Raw genomic sequence first — 19,320 nt, 5'->3', positions numbered from 1 at the left:
ATAATTCTAGATCAATAAATGCAATAATAACAATAAATGGATAAAATAACTAGTACATTGTGAAAGTTGGGTTTCTAGATGGCCTGCAACAGTGACGAGGCCACCTCATTGAGCCCACATGATACTGTAACAATTGGGCTTATAAATGGTGTGACCCAACTTCACGAAGCCCAGATTTTCTAATGATCCAATTCCGTAAACAGGCCCACTATTGTCCATTTGAGATGATATACGGGCTAGATTCGGCATGCTGGGCCCATTTCCATTAAGCCCGTAATGGGGCCGACCATTTTGAGTCCACGTGTTGTAATAAGAGTTGGGCTTATATGTCTTGCATAGCCCAATTTCATCAAGCCCACTCCATTAATCTCGTATGAAATAATAAGAGTTAGGCAATCTAGTTCGGCCCAATTGTGTCAAGCCCGCAATAGTCAGGCTTCTTTGTTGCTTTCTCAGCCCACCTCTACTTTAATCAAACCAAAGAGTAGGAGGCATTAAAAAACTAAGGCTTAATAGCATGTGACACATTTCCACATTAAATATGTTAGGTTCTCATAAAAAGTATTTTCCCTTTCCATTGTGCCCACAATAAAACTTTATAATACAAAGTTTGAAAGTCAAAGAAATAAAATGTAACATATGTGTTTGACCAATATTATTTTTATCATAAAGTTAAGAAATGGCATATTTAAAATGATGATAGAAGAAAGTTGTGTTTGGTATTGGCTTGGCATCCCCACCACACCAAACTTACCTATGTGATTTCCTGATTTAGTCTCATATTTCTTCTTGCCTTTTCAAAAGTAAAGGGCTCCCATTTAGGTCAAAAGTTTATATTATGAAAATTGTAGTGATGGAATTAAAAAAATTTAAATTAAATTTCATCCAAGAAAAATACTCCATAATTTAATATAATATTTTAATATATAGGTTCGAAAGGCCTACAGGCTTTTGTAAAACAATGTATCCAATAAATTAATATCTCTTTATTAAATTAATTAATGAATTTGTACACTTTGGAACTTCCTTTTCTATTTATAAAGATCGACCACGTCAGTTTAAGTTTGCGAACGGCAATAGATGGATTTTGTGGCTTCAAAAATTGGGAGCGCACTGTGCATTTAAAACGTGCGTTTTGACTGCATCCCACGTGGGAGGCACTCAACCCTTCAATCAACCCACTACGATGAGAAAATTAGACAATTAATTAACTTCAATTTTATTCCGATCCAAATTGATGTCTTATTTAGCGTAGGTTCAACATTATTTTCTATTTATTATTTTTTATATTAATAATTAAAAAAATAAGTATTCACTCATTAATCCCTTACAATATCTAGTTAGATTATTTAAACTGTTCTTTTCATTTGATATTCAACTTGAATCAAAGAAAACTGTTTAAAATTATTGATATTATATAGTTTCGTGTTGATTTTAATACTCGACATATTGTTGATATTTATATCTGTGATACTCTTTTCAAAACTTTTTTGTTTTTTATACCACGGTTGTGGAGTTGAAGATCGAACAATCAACACTGAACCAATGTTGAAATCGATGATTCATTCAAATGTGATCACATGTTTTAAATGCATTTATTGAGCCGGAGTCAAATTAGGTGTGTTTGAACTTAGCTTTTATATTACAAAATGTAGAGATTTCAATGCCACAAAAGTTATTGGTATAAAAGTGACAAAGAAGACTGCTTCATTGGGTGGGAAAATGGTTAAGAAACAGAGCCATGGAAAGAAGGTAACTTTCAATGTTCCACTTCCAGTTTATCACTCAATTGGGAAACTTTGAAAAGTAGGGGAAAAGATTAAGAGCTCGACAGTGGATCAACACCAAGTAAATAAAGACGATTAAGAGCTCGATAGTTGCACTTTATCTAGCTTTGATCAGTTGGGGAAGAGAATGAAACATTTTTTATAAGAACGTGGAAACCTTAAAAATCTCTACCTAGCAGATGCGTTTTAAAATCGTGAAACTAGCAACGATAATGTAACTAGTCAAAGCGGACAATATCTACTTGCAGTGAACTTGAACTGTGATAACTCTTGTGAGTGGTCAAGAGTGGATCTATAGTATATAAGCAAAGACGATTATTTCCATTCACACAAGTATTTTGAATTTAACCAAAAACAAAACGGTAGACATTATATCAAAAGTAGACAATATTATATCATTACATGGTTGGATTTTGAATTTATTAAATACAAATTGAAAAGTTAATAAATTATTTGAAACTTAATTCATCTATTAAAAAATATATATATATGGCAAGCAGCCATATTTTCTGAAAAAAAAAAATTAATTTGTTATAAAATAAAAAAATTATATGCTTCTTTTTATTACATTTATAATATATTTGGTTTGAGTTTTGTCGATATTGGCGTTTTAATGATGTCGGAGAATTAAAACTTTTGTTTATGCCTATGGATAATTGACCATAAATATTATTTTCTTTTTTCAGATGACAATTATAATTGCATAATAAGGTAAAGAAAATAGATAATAAGGTTTTTCACAACATAAACGGGAATAAATTCCAACAATGACAATGCATAACTTGAATTAAAATTTAAACCTAATTAATTAAGTGGATTTAAGAGATTGTTCATGCTGTGAAGTTCCACAAATACCCCTCTTCCTAATGTGCAGTCTATATTCATCGAAGGTCATGCGTGGGAAAAGGGCTGGCCTTTCTTCAGTGACAAGCTCCTTGGCTGGTTCAATTATCAAATCACTTTTAGGGTTGTAGAAGAAGGCCAACGACACTCGATCCTTGTTTGAGTTTACGATCACTCTATGCTTCACGCTCTTGTATATTGCATTGCTCAATACCTAATCAACAAAACAAAACATATATAATCGTATCAGTCAACCATGCAAGATCGAAACATATTATATTCGGTCGTTGAGTATTTGAAATCCGAAAGAGAAAAAAAGATCCAACAGACCTGAATTTGATCGCCGATATTGACAATCAAAGCATTAGGAATAGGGTCGATAGTGATCCAATTGTCGCCCTTGCGAACTTGGAGGCCAGGAACGTTGTGGTCAGGTAAGAGAATGGTCATGCCGCCAGGGTCCGAGTGAGGGGAAAGGCCTAAAGTCAGGTCCGGCTGTGGGCATTTGGGATACATATTGGCTCTCATGCAAGCCCCTATTCCCTCTTCTCCTCCAAATGCATTCAATAAATACTCTTCTTTAAGCCCCAATCCCACTGATAACCTCTTCATTAGTTTCCCACAGAGCTTCACCACCTCGCTCCCATATTCTTCTATCAATTTCCTGTCGATCACAACCCGTCATTCGTTAGCTTAAAATCATAAAACGGTTAAATTGCCGATCAAAATAAAAATTTAAGCCGATAGATTACGTTAAATTTAATCATATCAATACTTGAAATCAAAATGTGGTGTGGTGTGAGACCTACTTGGAGGATGGAGGGAAGGCAGGCCACATGGCTGGGTTTCTGAGGGAAGTGGGCATATAGTTCAAGAAAAAGTAATCACTCCAATCCAATATGGCGCCCTTTTCGATACCCAAACGGCTGCCGTATCCTTCGTAAGTCATGGGCGAGTTGGCATATTGTTTCTTCAAATCCAACGGCTGATCGAAGAACTGTTTCCATGACTCCTTCACGCACTCCATCAGCTCACCACTAATCCCATGGTTTATTACATGGAAAAATCCCCATTCCTGGCAAGCTTCCGCCATGTCCCTCACCGCCGCCGCGCTCTCCAGCTTCGCCATGTCCACCATCGGAATATTCCTCTGCACCTCAACACTCTCCATGGCGGCGCCACCTGGCCTCTGACATGGCGGCTTCACATACCTCACTGGAATCGTTTTTATTCCACTCTCCGCCAGCGACTGCACGCAAACCACCGGCTCCGGCCAACTCATTTTCTTTATCTTATCTTATCTATTTTCTGATGCAATTGTGGATTTTTAAGACTCCACATATTTATAGGAAGTGTGAGCTGTTACGTGGCTCTTAAACTAGGTGAGAAAATATAATAAAGAAAAGAAAAAAAATTCTTGTGGGAATTATTTAATTTCCGCGCCGTGAAAAACTTGCTTTATTTCATCCGACAGCATGGAAAATTAAAAAAATTAAAAATAAATTAATTAATTAAAGAACAGTTGTTTTGATATTGTCTTTGGATTTTATATTTCTTTTATGATCAGTTTGGGCGTATCATTGGAATTTTAATAAATTAGGAATAATAAAAAGGAAGGCTGTTGGAGGGGTTTGATAATACCAGAAAATTAGTAGAATATATATATAAATTGAAGAAGAAAAAAAAAAAAAAAAAAGACAAGGATAATGTTTGGCCGACATCCACGGGACTGGGACATAGGATGGGATTATTGTGGTGTCTGAAGAACACGTGCGAAAAATCGGCCAGAAAAGGAAAAAGGCACGTGATAAATCAATTAACAAGTGACGGTGGTGTGGAGGGACATTGTGAAACCCCCACTTCTTAAAAATTATATCATTATTGATTTTAAACTCTTCAAATTATGTAAACTAATTCTGTCACTTTGCACGTGTTTTTAATGTTTAATAATGCTATTAAATGGTGAAAGTTTTTCTCCATTGCCGCTTTATATATATATATATTATAGATATGAATTGGTAAATACTGAATTTTTTTAATCAATATTGAGAATGATAATTAATATTTATTTATTGAATTATATTATTTATATTATTAATTATGAATCAATTTTTATGCAATCTCCCCCTCCAAATAATAAATGTGTTCACCAACCTTATAGTAATGTTTTTTTTAATGGGATTTGATTACAAATCAAAAGATATTACAGCTAAGACAGTAAGATTTGGAAGAATCGGGACAAATTTGAAAAATGATACCTATATTTATATTTATTATAAATATTAAATTAAAAAACACATATAATCAAAATTCAAACTTCAAATTTCAAATTTCAAATTCCAATTTAATACGGCTATACATATGATTAAAAAAAACTAATATAGATTTATATTACTAAAAAAAATAATTTAAAGTTTACATATTCATAAAATTTAAAAATAGGAAGAAAATAACGTAACAATTTGTTAATAATTTTTTTTAAAAAAACCTTGTTTTTAAACAAAGGATAGAATTTTTTAACGTCACGCCTCAAAATTAGTGCAAGTCAAAAGAAAACTATTTTTGTTGAGCTTATATTATTCAAATTAATATTTATAATTTATAATAAATTGAAATTTGTTGAATTTGCTATACCATGAATTAACCCAACCATTAAAATGGGTTGGTGGTGGTATGTGGCTAATGAAGGGTGGTTGTCAATTGCTAGTGTGAGGATATTTTAGTCATTTTTAAATGGAGGGATTTGTAATTAAATTAGATTATAATTAATTTACAAAACTATATATTTCAAAATTCAATACCAACTCAATGTGAAATTAAAGTATATTGGAAATACAACGCATCACAAACTTGCCAAACATGACACTTAATTTAGTGGCCTATTTTACCTTTTCTAGGTATGAACTTAAGACAACGAATAAGAAACAAAGTAGGTGGAAATATGAAACCAAAACTTCTTACTTTTTCGTTTAAGGTTTTGAACTCGTTCTATATGTTGTTAGAAGAACACCGACTCTCTACAGTGGTTTGATACTGTCCACTTTGATTATAAGCTCTAATGACTTTGCTTTAAGTTTTCGAAAAAGGTCTCGTACCAATGAAAATAGTATTCTATGATTATAAATCCATAATCCTGCTCTAAACTAGCCGATATGAAACTTCCATCTAACATATGCAACAATTGTTTTTTCCCCTCTCTTCTGCACGTCAGTAAATGGAGACCTAATATTAAGGTGTGCAATACAACCCTAGCATGACTTGCGACACTATTTCTATCTATATTCACTTACTTAAGTATCAGAATAATAAGTATCTAGATCCAATACTTTATTTATGAGTTAATTTGGACATGGGAACGAATTCTCGCATGAACGACAAGTCGATTGAAATTAATGGGTGGCTGGGAAGCTTCTCTCGGCTACTCGATGCCTTTTCAGACTGCAACATAAAAATAGACTAATTTTGAGATCTCTCTCGATAAAGAGCTTAGATCATTTGCTCAAATACATTGTGTTTAGTTGAAAAAACGAACAGTCATAGTAATGGATAAAAGGACATAATTTAGCATTTCTAGACAAAGCTGGTCGGATTAGGTAGGAGAAAGTGACTTAGTTTATAAAACTGTCGAAAGATAAGGAAAATGTGGCCGAATTAAACAGGTAAATTTGTGGATAAATTTCTAGTAAAATTTTCCTTTTTTATCTTTTACTTCTCTGTCCATTGTTTCAAAGGTAATTTCCATTTTTTTTTTTTAAAAAAGATAGAGTAAAACATATTTAAGATATATGTAACTATCTAAGTTTTAGATTATTTCTGACATATACTTTCTTTTATTTTTTAATTTTAACTATTTATAATAAAATAAACTCAAACAATTAAAATATCATTAGAAGGGAAAGAAAAATATGTTTTATTTGTTGGTGTCGATTTTAAAGATTAATGTGAAACAATCAATAAGATGGGCGTAATTTGTTTCACATGTAACTATATTTGTTGAGCCGTCATACACATATATAGTTTTGTCCATTTGCTTCTCTATGTTGTCTATAGTGATATTCTCTATCATCACCATAAATCTCGTTAAATAAAATATGAATTTTTTTTGTCATTTTCAACACAGTGCATGAATCTCTAACAATTATAAATAATAATAATAATATAACATTTGTATAATAAAATTGAATATGACACAAATTTCAACTTATCGTTTATTGCATTGCATGGTGCATGAACCTCTGACTAAACCCTAAACAATCAAAGATTCTCGATGTAGAATAAGGCATAAATTTCATTTGAAAACCGTGTATGGATTCCCATATCGATTTAATTAAGGTAATAGCATATCAACAAGTTATTAGCCTTTTGATTTTGATGTTTTTTAAAAGAAATTTTGTGTATAATATTTCCTAAGCTTTATTATTTTCTTAATTAGTTGAATAAATGAAATTAAAAAGGATGGAAGGTAGATGTGCCACATGGAGGGTCACCCATGATTCTCCTAGAAAGGAGTGAGCTTTTCTTCCTTGCTACAGGGAGAGACCCCTCAGAATCAGTAGCCATTGACGAGTAAATATCAATTTTTTTTTAAATTAAATAATGTAACATGGAAAACTAATGAATAACAAGCACTGCTGAGGCAACTACCTAAAGTTGATGGATAGTGTCCTTTCAGACAAACATTCTCAGTTTTTATTATTTATTATTTATTTAAAAAAAAATATTATTAGATCATCGCAAAAGTAGCTAATAATGCTATGGGTTTTTACAAAAATGTGACAACTTCCAAATGTTTAATAGGTTTTTAATAGGTTTTAAATGTTCCTCTAACTGTACTCATAACTTCAATATATATACATCAATACATTCAGTTGAAGAAAAAAGACGTCGGGGGCCTCATTGGCCTTTTCTGCATTAGCCCATGGGCCGATATCACAGCTAAATATTTTTAATGTGAAACCGCAACTATTCACATTACCCGGATGATGACCAATACGAGTACAAAAATAAATTATTTATCCCCTCAGCTTTAACTCTGCAATGAAGAGTGGGCCTACATCAAATGTCTGTGGCCCAAATGTTTTCAGTAGCCTCAGCCCCCCCCCCCCCCCCCCCCCCCCCCCCCCCCCCCCCCCCCCCCGTAGGGCAAATCCTCAAGCAGCTGCATCAGCAAGAATCTGAGATGAGCCCCACCACATTGTTTAACTACATTGTTGGTGCATAGCTCATCTATCTCGTGTTCTAAGATCGTCCTCTCGTTCCCTCTACAACTCTACCTCTCACCCGATCAACAAATCAACCTTCAACGACTCTCCCTCGATGGATTGACTCGCTCTTATCTTCCTCCAACAGCTCTAATTTTCTCACTTCGACCACAATTCTCCATCTTACATTGTTGGTTTTGCAACAACCCATGGCTCTCAAAACCACTACTCCATACTACACCAACGCTTTTCATCTCCCTCGCTTAAGTCAATTTATCTAAAACCGAGGCCGAATAAGCCCCCTATCAAAAATAAAACAACAAAAAAAGTGTCCAATAAACTCAAATGGAGTACCTGAAATAAAATAAATATATAAATAAACCCATTGGTTTGGTGCTATATAAAGAACCATATAAAACTAAGTGTTGAGATTTTCACTGAATACCCATTGGTTTGGTGCTATATTTTGCAGACCAAGATCCATTAATTCAGTTGGTGGATTTACGGCGCTGTCCAGTTCACGTGGATGTCAATGTCATTTTATAATCCAATAAATGAAGAGCACTAACACTGGCAAGTGGCGCCATAAATTCGGTGCCTTATGCCTCTAATAGACCCTAAACGAAAGCATTAATTTATTCTGCCTTTGAATGGGAGGGAAAGAAGGGCCCCACCTAAGCTCAATAATTGTTAGAAAACGGGAACAATAGGGCTTTCAGCTCTGCTCTGACTGAGGTCTGCAGCAGAATTAAAAGCAAGCATTAGTAGAAAAAGTAGGTTGTAGTAATATCATAGAATAGAAGCTGTACTGTTGTGGGGTTAACTACGAGGCAACATTTTACATAACATTTTAGGTGGGACCAATTAGACACATACTGAGCCTGCAATCACGCTAATGGGCCGCCATATCCTAATCGAATGGGCCGGGCCCCACCCAACAAATAAGCACACAAGAAAGCAACGCAACTCTCAGATGTAAGCCCAATGTTACGTTACAGTGCTTCTCTATGTGAATCAACCAAATACTAAATCCACTCTCTCCTCCAAATCATCGCTGTATTATTATTATTATTCACTCCCCAAGTTTAGCGATCCATCTTTCATCAGCTTGATGCTCAGACTGTTAAATCTTCCTCTTGAGTAGTGCCGAGAAGCCTTCCTCCAATCCGTGCCCGTTTTCATCATAGCCACGAATTCATCATAACTTATAAGCCCATCCTGCATTTTATCCACAACCATATTTTATGATTTGCGCACAACAGTCCACACACAAGAAGAAAAAGGAACCAGGTCAATGTTCACCTTGTTTGTATCTACTTCCTGAAAGATGTCATTTGCAACATCTGTACAATCATCTGCTCCATCTTCTACTAAAGCATCACGAAGTTCGTCTGGCTCGATGTAACCGTTTCCATCCTTATCGAAGTACGAAAATGCCTTCCTAAGGTGCTCATCATTCGCCATTCTTTGTAGATGAAGCGACACTGCAACAAATTCTCCGTAGTCCAATGTGCCTTTCCCGTTGGTATCAACCTGTTACACCAAAGAACACTTAACCATTCAAAGTGTGGCAATGATTTTTTTAACACACAATTTAATATTTCATACTGCGCATACAAAGAAATTGTGTCATTATGAGCATGGAGATATATTTGGAAAATAGCTCTCAAGGATGTGAAAACATTAATTCAGGTGCTGCCTTACATAATACCCAATCATTATGATACTCACCCTAGCTTATATGGAAATTACAGCACACAGGTTGAGAATAGGCAATAGGGAAGTCATAATACCAGATCATGATTAAGGAGGAACTTTGAATTCCCTTGGAGGTTTATTAAACTAGACAACAAAAAATGGACTGCCAACTTGGTAAATAAGAACACTTACAGCTTCAATTAACATCTCAATTTCATGCTCGCCGAGTTGAGAGCTTAAGTTGTGAACGCCAGCCTTCAGTTCTTCAATATTAACAATACCATCATTATCAGTGTCAATCTTCTTGAACATTTCTTTGATATCTTCAACTTCTTCGGTGGATAAGAAATCAGCAATAACCTGTCACAGGGTCCCATTGAATTATTTTTTAAGATGCATTAATCAAACAACAAAACGATATTCGGAAGCATTTAACCAACCCGTAAGGCCTTTCTCTTAAATCTGTTCATCATGGAAAACTGCTTGAGCCTTGATTTGACAACATCTCCAAGTGGAACATTTGGAGCTTTTTTAATATTTTGAAGCCAAGGATGATCTGTACACAAAAATGAAGCAGCACATAACCCAGAGTCTGATCAAATTTCCAAGTAAACACCTAACTAATATTACACATAAGGCTAATAACTTTTACACCTAAACACGTCAATAACAGAGAAGTTTGTGTTAGCTCAACAATATAGTCCTTCTATTCCTATTGCCAGGAAATACAATCTGTCAAAAGTCAGAATATGTAAATTACCAAGAACTTGCTTTGCAGTCAAACGAAGCTTTGGATCTGGCTCCAACATTTGCTTCACAAGACTTTTAGCACTCTCTGAGATACAGGGCCATGGATCACGTTTGAAATCTATCAGCCCACGGAGAATAGCTTGAGCCACCCCTTGTTCAGTCTCTATGAAAAAAGTACAATTGATTCAATAGAGCATTTTGTTTCAATTAGCTATATGTAATAATCATTGGAACATGAAAGCAAAGCAATCAGACATTAGTCATCAATAATTGATTATAACCCACAAGGGATACTATGCAACTAATTACCAGCCCAAAAGGGAGGAACTCCGCACAACAAGATGTATAAAATGACCCCTGCACTCCATATGTCTATTTCTGGTCCATAATTTCGCTTCAACACCTCCGGGGCCATGTAATATGGACTTCCAACAATTTCGGAGAACTTTTCACCTATAATTTTGGTAAAATTTAGTAAGGTCACATCTATTGTCTCAAGAATGGGGAAAATGTCAGTAGCATTGAAAGCAATAAATTGATTAAAACAATTATTTTCATATATAGGTGTAACGTTCCACCTAAGATTGAAAATACATCACAATTACTCCCAAATCCTTAACAAGAGCTATTAATGGGACCTTTCCTCATAGGTTCCCACTACTTTGAAGTACTAACTAGCAGGTACAACGTGTAAGTTCGTTCCTCCATCTGGCGGCAGGAAAACTGCCATAAAGACTTTCTACAACTTAGAGATTTCATGGAATGGAACTTGTAACATGTAAGACTTCGTAGTATAATGTGGTAGAGAAGATAACATCCTTATCTGTCGAAGGATAAGCCCCAAAAGTTTATCCATCTATGGCCAGAAACACAATTCCTGGATCTGATGGAAGGAAAGCTAGACCCCATTTTAGATAGTTTGATGTCAAGTGGGACCAGGAAATCAAAATTGAAGACATAGTAGCAACTCCAAACGCTTGGGTACTAGTAAAAAGCCAAAAGAACGCATTTCAACTAGAAGTGACTCTTTTCTGCTCAATTCTGTACTAATTCAATCCTAAATAACGCAGAGAACAGAACAATTTGAAACATTGCAATAACACTATCCAGGAATCGCGATTCTTAGCGTACAACAAGCTTAGAAGCTACATTGTAAATTCTACATTCCAATCAAAACTCTAACCTGGCTTGAAGAATATAGATAATCCAAAATCTATTGCCTTGAGAGGGGAATTCTCCTTCTTGTTAGCAAACAAGAAATTTTCAGGCTTCAAGTCTCTGTGAATTACCCCGTGCTTGTGGCAGAGTTGCACAACCTCAACTATTGTCCTCATGACAGCCGCAGCCGCTCGCTCCGTGTAATGTCCTCTCGCCACAATCCGATCAAAAAGCTCACCGCCCTCGCACAATTCCATCACCAAATGCACTGCATTTTCATCCTCACACGCCTCCTTCAAACTCACAATGCTCGAATTCTTGGGCAAGTGCTTCATAATTGCGACTTCACGCCTCACATCCTCAACGTCCACAGCCGTCCTCAGCTTCCGCTTCGAAATACTCTTACAAGCCAATAAATCCCTCGTTTGGCGGTCTATACAAAGGTACGTAACACCGAACTCGCCTCGGCCAAGCTCTCGATCCACTAAATACTTCTCCTCAATATTCTCCTTCGGCACGCCATTCAAGACCGTAACCGGAGCCTTCTTTCCCGCATTCGAGTCCCGACGGCTGGGATCCTGTCCTGAAAAGCTCGATTTCACATCCTCTCTCGCAACAGCCGCGGGAGATCTGCAACAATTCCCCATCACACTACAAAAACCTCAATCTCGGCTTCGATCTCCCAAAACCCTCAGCCAAACCAGTCCACAGAGCCTTCACACCATAATGCCGAAACCCTAACCCTAAAGAGCCAGAGAGAGAAAAAGTGAGAACGAAGCAGTTCCCCGTGAAGCGAAATCAAAGAGTAATGTCAGGGAAATGGAGCCGTAGAAGCGAAATGGGAGAGAGAAAGTCACTGTTGAAGCAGAGAGAGAGAGAGAAGTGTGTGAGTGAGTGAGTATTGCGGGGTAACGGCTCAGATGCTTTCGAAGAGAAACCGTCTTTTCATAGAATTTAATATATTTTTAAAAGCTAATTATATCATAATTAAATAGTTAATCAAATTAATAATCCTCATCTTTTGGGGTCAGGGAATTTTGTCGGCTACGCCAAGAAGGTTGAACGGTCGGAACGGGGCCGTTCTGTGGGAACATGGTGATGTTGAGATGTGGCTTTGTGTTTTTTTTTTTCCTCCCAATTTTGTATTTTTAATTACCCTCTCTCTTTTTGTTCTCTCGAGTTTTTATTTCTTCTTTAATCGAACTCCTCGAATACAGACAGAATGATAACTGCTAATTTATTATCTCGCTTTCCCACTTTGTCCCTCGTTTTATGGATTTTGATTCATTTTGCTTCCCATCAAATTATTCTTAACCCTCTTTCTTTAAATCCTCATTCTTTCTAATAAATAAATCAACCCTCAAAATTCCATCTTTATCCTCAAAATAATCAGCATCCTTTCTCATATGGCGCTCTGTGTCTGGACTCTAATACCATTTGTAACCGCTCAAGCCCATTAATAACAGATATTGTACGCTTTAGCATGTTATGCATCTCGATAGTTTAGACGAATGCTTTGTTCACTTCTCAAGGTCAAAAAGCCTGTAAAACTTGGAAAGGGAGGGGAATTAAGGCGAGAGAGAATAAGGGGGAAATGTAGGGTTAGTTTTGGTTTAAATGGTTTGGAATAAAAAAGAATGGAGGTGTTTGTCTATTTCCTAAGCGTTTGATTGGGATGAAAGAGTAATAAGGGGGAAATGTAGGGTTAGTTTTGGCTTAAATTGCATTTTTAGACTCAGCTTCATTAAGAAGCTTTTTGCATGATTATTTTCACACGTCTTTCATTACATCCCTTTACCCCTACAAAATATATATATATATATTAATAATAAAACAAATCCCATAAAATAGGAAAGAAATATATATATATATAGCTTCAAGCATCTTTTGGTTTTTGATGCCCTCCAAACACGCCCTTGTGTGTTGAAACCAACCAAAACTTTTGGAGCCCTACAAACCCATTTCATGTCACCTACTCTTTAATTGGGCCGTGATTGGACCACACCAACCCAGAAATGTCACGTATTATTGCCCATTTCTTAAAGTTTTTTTAGTAATTTAAGTTAAGATTTTACTAAAATTATATATTTATTTTTTAAAGTCTAATCTGGGACATTTCTAAAATTATAAGGTCGGGTACTAATGTTGAACTTAAATTTTGTTTAAAATATATTTAAAATGACTTTTTGAAAGTGTTAAAATTAAATAATATATATGAAATCAAGATATGTTTAGAATAAAATATGGTACATCTTAACTTTGTTTTCTTCCTCTTTCAGTCAATTCAAGATACCCTCCCAACAATCATATATTTTAATTATTTTAGCTTTTTTAGATCAAATTGTCTCACTAAATCATACGAGAGTACGATTATTAATTTTAATTAGACCCATTAAAGAGACAAAGAGAATCTATTATTTTCAACACTAGGAAGCCTTTTTTGGGGTGTACAGACCAAGGAACTTGATGTGATTTTTGGCCAATCTTTTTATTTATTTTTTTTTAAATGTTAATTACCTTTCATTCCCAATAATTCATTCCATTTGGAAATGAAATTTAGTTAAAAACAACAATATTTATCAGTAGTAGTTAAATTTTGACGGTTACAAATGGTAATAGTGTTAAATATTAGAGGGTACGCCGACAAGAACGTTAGACTAAAAAAAAAAAAATAGATTATAAGATCCCATATTAAATCAGTTGGAGATGGATAATAAAACATTCCTACAAAATTTAAATTTACAACTTTTAAGAACAAAATTTACTCCCGTTGAATTATATTTATTTTTAACTACACAAAGATGGAAATAAGAAACATAAATATATATGTTTTTTTTTTTTTTTTTAATGTTTTTGTCTTTTATTTTCCCCCTTTTTTGTGAATTAAGCGTGGATTGAATTTTAACTTTTTAAGTCTGACTAGATTTTGTGAACAAGTTATGTCCAGTAACTTTCCTTTTGACATTTGACTTTTTTTTTTTTTTTTCTTCCTTTTCTCAGGTTTAAATTTGTAAAAGAATTATTCCAAAAGGAAAAAGAAAAAGAAAATAAATATTCCAAAAAAAAGTAAAAGAAAATAAATAATGATCTTTGTAGGATTGATGTCATATACTGACATGGAATGTGTGACGTTTCAATTTTAACGTAAATCATCAAAGCGTTTAAAGTGATAACATCGGAATTCCGGTCTCCCTTACGCACACATTTTTCCTTTCATTTTGTTTTTTTAGGAAAAAAAAAACCCTTAATATTTAAAAAATGATGTATTTTAATGGGGAAAATTATCAATTGAAATATTTGGGATATTTGATTTAAAATATTAAAACTATATGATTGATTAATTAGTATTATATGAGAAATATAATTTAAAATGTTATTTTGTTGAAATTTTACAGGAAAAAAAAATGTATTTTCTTAAATATTCTTCAAAGCTTGTGAAACATCTCTCATGGGCCATGGCAAGTCCTTGGGACTTCCCCTTCCTTGTGGCTCACTCCATCTTGATCCCCAAGCTCTACCGCAAAATACAAGTCATTGCTTTCATTGTTGTTTAAATTCGTTGATACCTTCCAATTTAGATGACTTGGAATTTATAACCCTTACCATTCAATTATAATCGAAGAGGTCCAACTAGTTTTGCAATGTCTCATCAAGATCGGGGTGCATTAAACGCATACCCTAGAGTAAGAAAGGCCACATCAACATCGACCTTGACTAAGGCGAGCCTTCGGGCTTTTAACCCTTTGTTGTCTCATGCCAAAACTTAAATTGGGACTTGAGTTTCGTGTTTTAATTTGGTTAGTCTAGATTAGATCTAATTTGATCGGGTTATGCTTTGTTCCTCAATTCATATACACCCATAACATAAAATGTATCGTACTTTTGTTCACAAGTCTCGAGTTTAGGATGATACAAATATATAAATACTAAGAGTTATCGTTAATTAATTTTAATGATCTCAAAAGAAAATGGTAGAAAATATTTAAAACAAAAACCATCTTTTTTCCTAATGTTAAAGTTGTTCCAAATCAAATCTTAAAAGATAGTAAATTATGAATTTAACCTTTGCTGGATTGGAATTTGGTAGAAAAAGAGAATCAAGGTGCTGCGCTATCTTTTACGAAAAACAACTTGCCAGCTCTGCAGTAGGCCCCACGGAAGGCGTAGAAATTTGAAGACGACGGTCAATGTAAAAGAATTTCTTTTGACCACATCAACAGTTTTTTACTCGGCCCAGTATTAAAGTCAGTTTAGAACGACGTGTCGTTCAAGAAAAATCGAGGGTACTTTCGTAAATAAAAACCTTCTAGATTATTTGTTGCCAAGTTGCCCTTCCACCTTCTGGATACGTGGTGGATTGTTATTGGAATGATATGGTGGACATTGTTTACGTGGCAAAGTGGGGTCAAGATGTGTAAGCAGTGACTTGGAATTGGACAAGGTGTGAACCATATGACCTGTGGGTCCGCCGGACTTTCCCTTATGATGTCTGCATGCGTGCCACGTGGATGCTCGTTGTAGGCTTACCCACGTGGGACATCACAGAATACCGCGTTTTTTATTTTATTTAAACGACGTGGATAGACCCTTTTTCGATTTTTTAAAATAAATAAGAGATAGTTTCCTCCCTTTTCAGCATTTATAAAGTATAATAATCATGCTTTTCACTAAAATGGAAATATTGTAATTTACTTGGGAGAAAAAAAAAAGAATAATTTCACACTTTAAAATTAAAAAACTTTACATTAATTAAATTACTATAAACAAAAAAAGGAGAAATATTATGTAATAATTGAAGCTTGGGATAGAAGCTGGCTGTGTAGATTGGACCAGCCGTGAAGAAGTTGGAATAAAGCCTCCAACCTCAAGAAGGACGGTCTCGCAAGGCTGACGACGCGCAAACGCAATGGGAACAAAAGGGATACTCAAATGATATAATAATATATAAAAAAGATTAATAATATAATAAAATTTATTCAGAGATTTTTCATTTCCGCGTTAATAGATTATGCCCAAAATTTATATTTTTTATTTATATTTTTATTTTGCTCTTTTTTACGATTTCACATCTGGTTTTCACACCAACCCACATATTAAAAAAATTCCCTTTCATTTTCTTTCTTCCAACGACGATCTCCCTTTCCTTTTTTCCCCTTTTTTTTCTCTTTCAGATATCTATATAATTTTCTCAAGCTTTGTGTAGTCATGGAAGGACATCATCCCCATCACCTTATTCCGCTCCACCACCAGCAACAGTTTCAACTCCGTCCACCGTCGCATCTCCACCAGAGCCTCACCGTCTCCGCCGATCCAACCCTAGCCGCCCCCGACAGATTCCCTCAATGGAGCCTTCAGGAAACAAAGGAGTTTTTGACGATCAGAGCCGAGCTGGATCGGACTTTCATGGAAACCAAACGAAACAAGCTCTTGTGGGAAATTACATCCTCCAAAATGAAGGAAAAGGGTTTCAATCGCAGCGCTGAACAGTGTAAATGTAAATGGAAAAACCTCGTTACTCATTATAAGGTATTATTAAATCTCTTCTATTTTTATAATATAATAATCTTTATCCATCAAATTACATCATATGATTATAACAAAAAATATCATTAAAATTTCTTGCTTATATCCGGATCAAATCTTACCTATAAACAAAGGCGTGGAATTGATATATATTATATACAGGGTTGTGAAACAATGGAGCCAGAAAATTTAAGGCAACAATTTCCATTCTACACAGAACTAAAAGCAATTTTCGGAGCAAGAATGCAAAGGATGTTCATGGCGGAGGCGGAGAGCGGTGGGAGTGGATCGAAGAAGAAGATGAAGACATTATCGTCCGATGACGAGGAAGAAAACGAAGACAGTAACGGCGACGGGGGCGAGACGAAGGTTAACAGCAGGAAGAGGAAGAAGGTTAAAGGCACGACGATGGCGACAGACGGCGGAGGGGGAAGCGGTAGCCGTTTGAAAGAAATATTGGAAGATTTCATGAATCAACAAATGCAAATGGAGGTGCAGTGGAGGGAGGCATTTGAGGCAAGGGAAAAGGAGAGGGAAATGAGGGAAATGGAGTGGAGAAGGAACATGGAAGCTTTAGAACATGAGAGGATAATGTTGGAAAGAAGTTGGAGGGAAAGAGAAGAACAAAGGAGAATAAGAGAGGAAATTAGGGGTGAGAAAAGAGATGCCTTAATCACAGCCTTGTTAAACAAGATTAGAAGAGATGATCATATGTAGTAATTCTTTGCATGCTTCAACAGAGGTTCTTTTCATTTTCAACTTCTTTTATTCCATTTTTGCTTTATAAATCCTTCTCATTTTCATATAATAATTAATCGTAACTTATTCGTTCAACCATTTTTGTTCTGTGATTGATATATACTAATAGATTCATATCCTAATCGATATAAATGAATTGACACATAAATTTTAGGTTTTGATGATATTTGAGGACCTTAGAACATGATCTTTATGTGAGAAAGAGATGGTCTTTCGATCGATCAAATGCTCTTTTGATAGACAACATTGTTGTTTGTTTAGAGAGTGCAAGTATTTTTCTGGCTTTAGCCTAATCTTAGAACCCGTCACTACCATCCTTTGATAATGTTTCATAGTATACATAATTAGAGAGAAATTTGTATGAATAATTATAGATGGCTACAAAAGGAAATTTTGGTCTCTTCTGAATGATTACTTCTTTCCAATCCTTCAAGGAATAGCCATTTTTTTCAATGTTGTTGCGTGACAAATTTGCATATTTCCCTATTTTGTAGTGGCAAATAGATACAAATTTGTTCTTGGTTTGTTTCGAAATTAGGAATCTATTTGCTAGAGTTGATAATTGGTGGATTCGCTGGAAATTTTAGAAGCTTATTTATTTTTCAAGCAGAAAGAATAATGCAGTTTTTAAATTTATTTTAATTTCTTGTACCGGAAGAAATCAACGTTGAATCATGTGGTGATCCAGAAGTTTCGTTATGATGTCCAGCTTGGTTACACAAATTCACCAAACCGTGTTTCTTTCACAAATCCTACAGTAACTTCACTTCTGATTATAATACTTCACCGACACACCATGTTCTACCATCGATCATCTCCTAGGGTTTTTTTTTATTTTTTTTTTTACATTTTATTTCATAACCAAATTTTAAATTAAAAAACAAGTTTTTAGAAATTATTTATCTATTTCGAGACTCTGACTTAAATTTTGAATACCCTAATTTGAAGAATTTATTAGATATGGAACGTTTTAAATGCCAAATTAAGAAAAAATATTAGTAAATTTTAATTTTACCAAAATTAAATACAAAATAAACTACTAAATTAGGAGTTTTATAAAGATAATAGATAATAAAGTACTAGATTTAAGAAAACTAAAATTACACACTTAAAAAATACTAAAATTGAATAAAGTCTTAATTGACAGTAATTAGAATAAAAATTATATATAAATAGAGAGTTTCTAGATTGTGTGGATGGTGGGAAAATGAAGAGTATTATTATATAATATAATTAAAATACATGAATCTCATCAATCCCCAGAAATCTTGTCGATTGAGTTTCACATGGTATGATTCTTTGTTTTAATTAATCCAATAAATCCGTTATTTTAATATAGTCTGTTTGGGATATTAAGCATTTATAACAACAACATTCTATTCCCTTTATTCTCCCTTCAATTTCTGCCATCACTAAGAGAACTGAAATTTTATTTTTTATTATTTTTTATCATCTTATTCTTAAATGAAATCTTCATCTGAATTTATTGTTTAAAGTAAACTATTTATTATTCATTATTTTTCTTTATATAGAATAAGAGAAAAAAAGAAGAGCCAACGTGAGCATAATTTCAATTATGCTTTTTTTTTTTTTTTTTTTTT

At 34.4% G+C, this 19,320-nt stretch overlaps 3 protein-coding genes across 4 annotated transcripts; 1 reads left to right on the top strand and 2 right to left on the bottom strand.

The window, feature by feature from the left end:
• Nucleotides 1–2,595: 2,595 nt before the first annotated feature.
• Nucleotides 2,596–3,916, bottom strand: LOC111481976 (probable 2-oxoglutarate-dependent dioxygenase At5g05600). The gene is made up of 3 exons (XM_023127601.1): nucleotides 3,440–3,916; nucleotides 2,961–3,294; nucleotides 2,596–2,844 (listed from the first exon to the last, which is right to left on the bottom strand). The coding sequence occupies exons 1-3, from the start codon at nucleotides 3,910–3,912 to the stop codon at nucleotides 2,596–2,598; spliced, it is 1,056 nt and encodes a 351-aa protein (XP_022983369.1). The 5' UTR covers nucleotides 3,913–3,916.
• A 4,676-nt stretch (nucleotides 3,917–8,592) lies between these two features.
• LOC111482034 (calcium-dependent protein kinase 13) lies at nucleotides 8,593–12,377 on the bottom strand. The gene is made up of 7 exons (XM_023127660.1): nucleotides 11,463–12,377; nucleotides 10,589–10,732; nucleotides 10,290–10,442; nucleotides 9,970–10,085; nucleotides 9,722–9,889; nucleotides 9,134–9,364; nucleotides 8,593–9,049 (listed from the first exon to the last, which is right to left on the bottom strand). The coding sequence occupies exons 1-7, from the start codon at nucleotides 12,082–12,084 to the stop codon at nucleotides 8,900–8,902; spliced, it is 1,584 nt and encodes a 527-aa protein (XP_022983428.1). The 5' UTR covers nucleotides 12,085–12,377; the 3' UTR covers nucleotides 8,593–8,899.
• Nucleotides 12,378–16,515: 4,138 nt separating this feature from the next.
• Nucleotides 16,516–18,274, top strand: LOC111482419 (trihelix transcription factor GT-3b-like). 2 transcript variants are annotated; one of them, XM_023128184.1, is made up of 3 exons: nucleotides 16,516–16,963; nucleotides 17,123–17,702; nucleotides 18,214–18,274. In XM_023128184.1, the coding sequence occupies exons 1-2, from the start codon at nucleotides 16,643–16,645 to the stop codon at nucleotides 17,675–17,677; spliced, it is 876 nt and encodes a 291-aa protein (XP_022983952.1). In that variant the 5' UTR covers nucleotides 16,516–16,642; the 3' UTR covers nucleotides 17,678–17,702; nucleotides 18,214–18,274. The 2 variants fall into 2 exon arrangements, with proteins under 2 accessions (XP_022983952.1, XP_022983951.1); XM_023128183.1 differs by lacking the exon at nucleotides 18,214–18,274 and having other exon boundaries at nucleotides 17,123–17,728.
• The last annotated feature ends 1,046 nt before the right edge of the window (nucleotides 18,275–19,320 follow it).

The sequence above is a fragment of the Cucurbita maxima genome, unplaced genomic scaffold (assembly GCF_002738345.1).
Source record: "Cucurbita maxima cultivar Rimu unplaced genomic scaffold, Cmax_1.0 Cma_Scf00007, whole genome shotgun sequence".
In the NCBI taxonomy this organism is placed as follows: Eukaryota; Viridiplantae; Streptophyta; class Magnoliopsida; order Cucurbitales; family Cucurbitaceae; genus Cucurbita; species Cucurbita maxima.
This window is presented reverse-complemented; position numbering and strand designations above follow the sequence as displayed.

What these genes read in the sequence shown, in the direction of transcription:
- LOC111481976 (XM_023127601.1), bottom strand. Translation starts at nt 3,912, where the DNA reads ATGAGTTGGCCGGAGCCGGTGGTTTGCGTGCAGTCGCTGGCGGAGAGT. An exon ending in GCCTTCCCTCCATCCTCCAA is followed by an intron (nt 3,295 to 3,439) that starts GTAGGTCTCACA and finishes TGTGATCGACAG; the next exon opens with GAAATTGATAGAAGAATATG. An exon ending in ATATCGGCGATCAAATTCAG is followed by an intron (nt 2,845 to 2,960) that starts GTCTGTTGGATC and finishes TTTGTTGATTAG; the next exon opens with GTATTGAGCAATGCAATATA.
- LOC111482034 (XM_023127660.1), bottom strand. Translation starts at nt 12,084, where the DNA reads ATGGGGAATTGTTGCAGATCTCCCGCGGCTGTTGCGAGAGAGGATGTG. An exon ending in AGTTCCTCCCTTTTGGGCTG is followed by an intron (nt 10,443 to 10,588) that starts GTAATTAGTTGC and finishes CTTTTTTCATAG; the next exon opens with AGACTGAACAAGGGGTGGCT. An exon ending in TTGAGATGTTAATTGAAGCT is followed by an intron (nt 9,365 to 9,721) that starts GTAAGTGTTCTT and finishes TTGGTGTAACAG; the next exon opens with GTTGATACCAACGGGAAAGG.
- LOC111482419 (XM_023128184.1), top strand. Translation starts at nt 16,643, where the DNA reads ATGGAAGGACATCATCCCCATCACCTTATTCCGCTCCACCACCAGCAA. An exon ending in ACCTCGTTACTCATTATAAG is followed by an intron (nt 16,964 to 17,122) that starts GTATTATTAAAT and finishes TATTATATACAG; the next exon opens with GGTTGTGAAACAATGGAGCC.